Raw genomic sequence first — 7,177 nt, forward strand, 5'->3', positions numbered from 1 at the left:
CCCCCTCTTAATGTAATGATTTAATTTTAAAAAATGAAATTAATTAATCAGCAATGCATTTTTAGTGTTATTATGGTATTGGTTTCATGAAACTATCAAGAATTTCCATTGCCATAAAATAACTTTGTTTATCCAATGCATATGTTGAAAAAGGAGAGAAAAACTACCTGTTCATCAGCTGGGCCTGGTTATATAAGTAACCAAATCCATCAATGAAATAGTATGCAGCTGATACAGATGATAAGACAGTAATATGTGTTACCCATCCATTTGAATTAGGTACATTTATATGCTACACTTTGGAAAATATTTTCATATCGAGGGAAAAAAAAATCAGCAAGAAAGAAAAACATTTTAGGAGTAATACTAACTCAAATGTAAATATCATGGTACTAACTGAACATATTTGTATTACCTCAGTTCTATCAACCTAAATGTGCTTGACACATAACCAAGAAGGTTGATAATAAAATACAGTTCCTTCAACACTAAAATGATTTTTACCTTTGCATAAAAAGGGCTTTACCACAACAACCCAGAAGTAATTTTGTGATGCTCAGAGATATTATCACTTAAGATTGTTTTGTATTTGTCGATTATACCCCTATACAGTTAGAAAAAAATGTTGCTTCATATATTAATTGCTCAGAAGAGAATGAAGAGAGAAATACCAACATGAAACAATAAAATAGAAGGGATCAGAACAGAAGGCTGATATGAACACTGATTCTACGTAACTGATTCCAAAGCAAATGGGTTTGTGGTATTCCATACTCATAGCCCAGTTAGCCCAAAATTCTCTCTTCAAATTAAAAGATGCGCTCTCTATTTAAAAATTCCAATTTCCCCCCTAGTTTGTCAACCTCTAATATTGTGCTCTTCTTTTTATTACCAGGAGTCTCACTTTGACATTAACTCCTTAATGTAATCTATTGTTTTTCCAAGAAATATGAAATTTCCATTGTTCACTAAAGATTACAAAAAGGAAAAACTACAGAAATATCTAGCTCAATCTATAATCAAATAGGTACCAAAGGTATTATCAAACCATACCAATGAAAACCAGATGAAGAGTAATTCCAATTTAGGGCAGTTAAATTATTTCCAATTTTAACAATCACATTGCAGTGATAATTTTCACAATGCTTTTGTCAGTAATCTTACTTCTCCTCTATATAGTAATAATAACAGCTGTAAAATAAACATTAAGCCCAAACAGGAGGAAGCTCAACTTTATAATATTACCAATGTGCAGATTAAAACAGCTAAAATATTTAAGGATGCTTTAAGTATTTTAAGGAATGTCTGTGGTTATAAGAAATTTTTAAACCTTGTATATTCTAAAATAGATTATGAAGTATGCATTCACCTAACCTTTGGTGAAAATTAAATCTGGTGCTCTCACCTCATTTTTCCTTTTGAAGTGATATCCACTCGGACAGGGTCAAACCTGTAAGCTGGAGATATAACTTCCACTACATAAGATCCAGAAGGTATATCATGAACCACAAAACTCCCATCTGTCCTGGAAAAATGAAAATAATATTTAGTCTTTTCTGCCCAAGTTTTTTCTTTTCCTTTTTTTAAAGCTTTTTCTTAGAAGAACTGGAATGTGGGCCAGACATGCCGGGGGTGAAAGGATTCACCAGAGACAGAGTGGGGAGCAGAACAGGTCAATTTACTGAAATATACTGCTGAGGGGAACAGTGGGCAAGACAGGAGAGGTCTGCTGTGCCTTTAACAGGTTAGCTCCTGGAGGGGGATCTAACTCAGGCCCTAGCTGAGACTAAGACTTAAACCCTAGGCCACCAGGGAGGCCTTATTCTTTTCTTAGGTTTTAAATGATGTTAATTCGTAAGTTGAGTCCCCCCAAGACAGCATTTAGCAAAAAACAAACCCAAAACTGACAAGAGCTGTCCCCATAACTTCACCCTCCATAACTACACTGAATGGTTTCTGAAAATATCTCATAACATTCCACAGTAGCAGAGAAAATTGATGTAAAAAGTCCTTTTTGGGACACCCGCACCCCTATGCTTATTGCTGCACTATTTACAATAGGGAAGATGTGGAATCAACCCAAATGCCCAAAAATGGATGACTGGATCAAAAAGATGTAGTTCATATACAAAATAGATTATTACTCAGCAATCAAAAAAATAAACTCATGTCATTTGCCATAACATGGATAGAGCTGGAAGGGATCATCTTTATTGAAATAAACCAGAAAGAAAAAAAATACCAGATGGTTTCATTCCTAGCAGGAGTGTAAGGGATCAAAAAAAAAAAGTAATTGTAATAAAGTAAAAACTAAAATAAACAACTATAAACCAGAGACATTCTGTGGAGGCAAAGAGGGAAATAGGTTCAACACTGGGGCAGGAAGAGCACATTGGGACTATGGTGATGGGTGAATTGGTGGTGGGAAGTCTAAGGGGATTACCAACGAGATGAAAAAATGTACAAAATGAGGAATGATGTAAAAAAATACATATAAAAATTTTAAGTCTTTTTTGCTCCTTCATTTGGCTCTATGAGGCTATCCACAGCCACAGAGCATCAGTTTGATCCCTGGCCAGGGAGGTAACCCACATGACACAGCAGACCTCTCCCATCTCACCCTCTGCTCCCCTCAGCAGTGTGTTCTGCTTCTAGTGAACCCTCTGACCCCTGCTGGCCTGTACCATAATCCTCTCATCCAAGGCCATACCACCCTGAACTCCTGATCTCCTCTGATCTGATCTCAGTAGCTAGGCAGGGTCAGGCATGGTTAGTACTTGGATGGGAGACCATAATCCTGTCACCCCTTGCTGGCCTGTATGCCTAACTAAATCAATCTTTTAAAAAAAATGTTTTTCATTATGATAATGAAAAACTGCCATTCTAAGAAAAAGGAATTTGTTTCAGGAAAGAAAATGGTTCTAAAAAGATGAGCTTTATCAGAAAATCCCCAGAATCACAATATGTTAAAATGCTTAAGTCATTGTATTTTTTCACAACGGAATAACTGATCCTGCTACATCCACAATATTGAATAAAAAAGTATTCTTACTACTTCGACTACATACTAAAATAGAATAAGCTAACTTATTCCTGGGGTGAATGCCTTCCATTTTGCCCTTTAGATCTGCTCTCCACCCTTTTTCCTCCCTGGAGGTAATGACTAGTGTATTTTCTCCCTTGAAGGCCACTCTTAATTGCCAATGCAAGGAAAACAGCTCCGCCCAAGGCAGACCTTTCTTCCCTTCCAGGTTCCAGAAACCTTTGCTTCCCCCTCCTCCCTTCAGGCACAGTGGTGTAATAGCCTGGAGGTTGTAAGCTCTAGGATACTACATAATTTAGTTGTTTCCTACACCAGGACTATGCTGTTTAATTCCTTCATTAAACTTCTTGAGTCATCCTAATTTGAGTGTATCTTCTGCTATGTACTAGGACTCTAACTGAATGAATTTCAAAACATCTTTATAGGTTCAGAAAAAAAATTAAACTAACGACTATATAAAGTGTATAAGAGATATACTAGTAGAATTTGCCAAAAGAAAAAGCAAATATAATTTTTCACCCTAAGATAAATATTTTACTTTAGAAAGATAACATTTTACAATGAAACATTTAAATAGGGCTTTAAAACTGTATTCTGCAATATGTAGGCCTTGCTGATTTCTGATCTGCATTTTTTAAAAAGATTTATTTATTTATGCATACAGAACTAGAGTACAGGTGCAGTGAGAAGATTTACCAGAGACAAAGCGGGGAGCAGAACAGACAGACTGACAAGTACACTGCTGAGGGGAGCAGTGGCGGGTCAGGAGAGGTCTGCCGCACCATGTGGGTCACCTCTGGGGTGGGGATAGAACTAGCAATGAAGCGGCTGCAGCTCACTTACATTGCATTGCACCACCAGGGAGGGCCCTCTGCAGGCATTTTTAAGATAAATGGTGAGGCATGAACTGGTTATTAGATCTGTATCATTATTATTTATTTTGTTGAATAATGATATTGTGATTTTTCTTAAAGAACTTACCATTCAGCGAGACTAAAATGTTTTTACATTGTGAAATTTTACATTACACAAGTGAAATTTTATTAACATTTAAATATCCCAGAAAAAAAATATGTGAATACATGAGACAAAACAGTACATTGTGAATCAAATAAATAAAATAACTAATGGTTCTCTAATCTACTCTGTTTATTTTAATGTATGCCTGTATTTTCCCACAATAAAAAGTTAAAAAAACATATAGCACATAATATTACTATGTTAAAAAATTGAAAATGATCTCTATGCCCCTAGGACTGATCAAATAAATTATGATTTGAATAAACAGTGAGGAAAATCAGATGTGATAAGGCAGTCCTCAGTTGAAACTCCATTAGCCATATGTCAAGCCATTCCAACAAGTACAAGTATAAGTCAAAGTTGCATGTAGTTGTACATAAAAGGTAAAGGGCAAATTATTCTTTTCCAAGTATTCTACTGTAAGTTCTTCATGTGAATTCTTAATCTTTCTAAAAGCAGAACATAAAATGTCATTAGAAGCTGCTCATAAGACATGAAGTGAAAAAAAGCACTATATGTAAGGATATGGATATATATATATATAATATTAATATATATAATTAGTATAATATAGGCCCTCGCTGGTGGCACAAAGAGTTGAAGTGCAGCACTAGAAGCCAGTTATAGCCACTTCAATACCCAGCCAGGTGACCCACATGGCATGACAGTCCTCTCCTGACCTGTCTGCTGCTCCCCACGGCAGTGTGGTTTGTCAGTCTGCCTGTTCTGCTCCCCACTCTGTCTCTGGTGAATCATCTCACTGCCCCTGCACCGCTGGCCTGTACCCCAGTTCTGTATGCATAAATAAATAAATCTTTAAGAATTATACATCTAATATTATATATTATACATTTCGCTGCTAAAAATATATTATGGCTCATAAAAAGCTGGGAAAGATGCAATAAAATTTTAGGGATTGTGGGCCCTCCCTGGTGGCACAACGGGTTAAAATGTAGCAGTGTGAAGCTAGCCCCAGCCACTTTAGCATGAGTTTGATCCCAGGCCAGGGAGGTGACCCACACAGTGTGGCAGACCTCTCCTGTCTTCCCCGCTGCTCCCCTCAGCAGTGTGCTTTGTCAATTTGCCTGTTCTGCTCCCCCCTCTGTCTCTGGTGAAGCCTCTCACTGCCCCTGCACCTCTGGCCTGTAATACCCTGCTTCTGTATGCGTAAGTAAATAAATCTTTTTAAAAATGTTACGTCGTTTGCTTTCTTCAATAAACACATTACATATAAAATCTTAAGAATAGTGCTTTTTAAAAGAACTGAAGAAGAAAAAAGCATAGGGCACACTGTCAATTAAGGCCAATTTTCTAAAGTTTAACAAGAACTTTATCATTACAAGAACAGTAATGAGAATAAACCCAAAAGAATGCCCTACTGGCAGATTTTTAATGCCAAATAGCATTAAAGTAATATTATGAGTACATTATTTACTACTGTGGAAACTGAAAATCTCATTAAAGACATCTAGAACTCTGAATATTTGCCAACCTGAATAGAATTAAATCCCCACATCTAAGTTGTCTGGTTTTCATATAACACTTGCTGGTGTACAAACCAACCAGAAGAATACTTTTTTTAGTTCTCTATTCCACTTTCCAAGTAGGTTTAAAAGATGGTACTTGTAACTAGACCGCTGAAAAGCAGGCTGCTGCAAAATCAGAGTGCTAATAAATTCACCACCCTTTTTAACATAGCTTAAAATTTCATTTCTACTAACAGCTAAAAAGAGCAGAATCGTGTAAACAATGTAGAAAAACCGTAGTCTCACGTAAATGCCAAGTATGATGCTGCAAATCCCTGGATGAATTAGTGTAGAAAAGAACAGCAATCCCACCTCCAGGCAAAACAGGTGCTTTGATTAGGGACTTGAGGGCCCATTAATTTTAGAAGCAGCAACATTAGCCTCCCAGTCTATGTCATCACTAGAAGCCCTTTGGGCTTTGAGAATTCCCACTTGCTTAGCATCTTTCTGCACAACATCAAGCTACCAAAACACTGACACGAATGAAAAATGCAGTCAGATTCCAGAAAAACCAGATGGGATGCAAAGGAGGGAAAAGCAGCATGAGATTTAAAAAAGTGGTCCACCAGCCCCTAGGACCCAAAAGTGTTTGTCCCAATAAAGGGCCAAAATAGAATTAAAGATAACTAACACCACTGGCTCTCACCCTGAGGCGAACACCTGCCATCCTCTTTTCTGAGGTCTGAGACTGGCAAGCGGACGCACTGCTTCCCCAAGGTCTCCTTGCACAGACAGCTAGCGGCACCCACCAGTACACCCTCTGGCAGCCGCACAACCAAGTCTTGACACTTAGCTCTACTGAGGGGCGAGGCGGTTGCCGTCCGAAAACATCCCAAACGCTTTCCCGCAGCCCTCAGGATGCTCACTTGAGAAAGCCGACGTGCTCTTCTCCGTCTACCAGCACTCGGGCCGCAGAGATCCAGTCCTGGGGCTTCACCCCTGGGACAACCGCACGCCCTTCAATCTTGAAGCGATCTCCAATGCTGACTCCACTCCCTCCCGAGCCCTCGGCAGTAGACCCCGGCACCTCTGAGCTGTGGGCATCCCCTGATAGCAGCAGCAACAGCAGGACAGGAAAGATGCCCCACAGAGTGGCCGCCATGACAGCAGCTCTCAGCGGTCGGGGCAGCCCCGGAAGCCCGCCCCTCCTCCCAACGGTTGTCGCTGTCGCTGGCGATGTCGTCATCACCGCGAACCTGGTACTGGTCGAGCTGTGAATTCAAACCGGAAGGAAGGACCCTTGACAATTCCTTTTGCGAGGCGGAAGTACTGCCGGGAACACTCTGGCGGGGATTGGAAGACGGCCCTGGAGAAAGTGAAGAGCGGCTAGAGAGGCCGTCCACAGAACGGAAGTGGTGGTGTGTAAATTTACATGGCCGCGGCGGAAGCCCAGGATCTGATGGGAATGAAAAGATCAGAAAGCGAAGAGGAACGAGTATCTGAGGTCTTGCCTATAAATGAGGCTTCGGTTTCGGGAGAAACAGGTCTAGAAGACAAATCGGGGGAAGCAGGTCTTGAAGACATATCGGGAGAAACAGGTCAAGAAGACATTAAAAACGTCTAGAGGAAAGGCTGTCATTTGTGTGTT

At 39.5% G+C, this 7,177-nt stretch overlaps 1 protein-coding gene across 1 annotated transcript in view; it reads right to left on the bottom strand.

Moving 5' to 3' along the window:
- The window catches only part of EMC7 (ER membrane protein complex subunit 7), a 12,241-nt gene extending 5,471 nt beyond the window's left edge, over positions 1-6,770 (bottom strand). The window contains exons 1-2 of the mRNA XM_004687952.1: positions 6,456-6,770; positions 1,406-1,525 (exon numbers count right to left, since the gene is read on the bottom strand). Of these exons, the coding sequence (XP_004688009.1) occupies positions 1,406-1,525; positions 6,456-6,691 (356 nt within the window). The 5' untranslated portion in view covers positions 6,692-6,770. The remainder of the gene's footprint in view (positions 1-1,405; positions 1,526-6,455) is intronic.
- Positions 6,771-7,177: the final 407 nt, after the last annotated feature.

Source organism: Condylura cristata, unplaced genomic scaffold (assembly GCF_000260355.1).
Source record: "Condylura cristata isolate star-nosed mole 26May11 unplaced genomic scaffold, ConCri1.0 scaffold00023, whole genome shotgun sequence".
Lineage (NCBI taxonomy): Eukaryota > Metazoa > Chordata > Mammalia > Eulipotyphla > Talpidae > Condylura > Condylura cristata.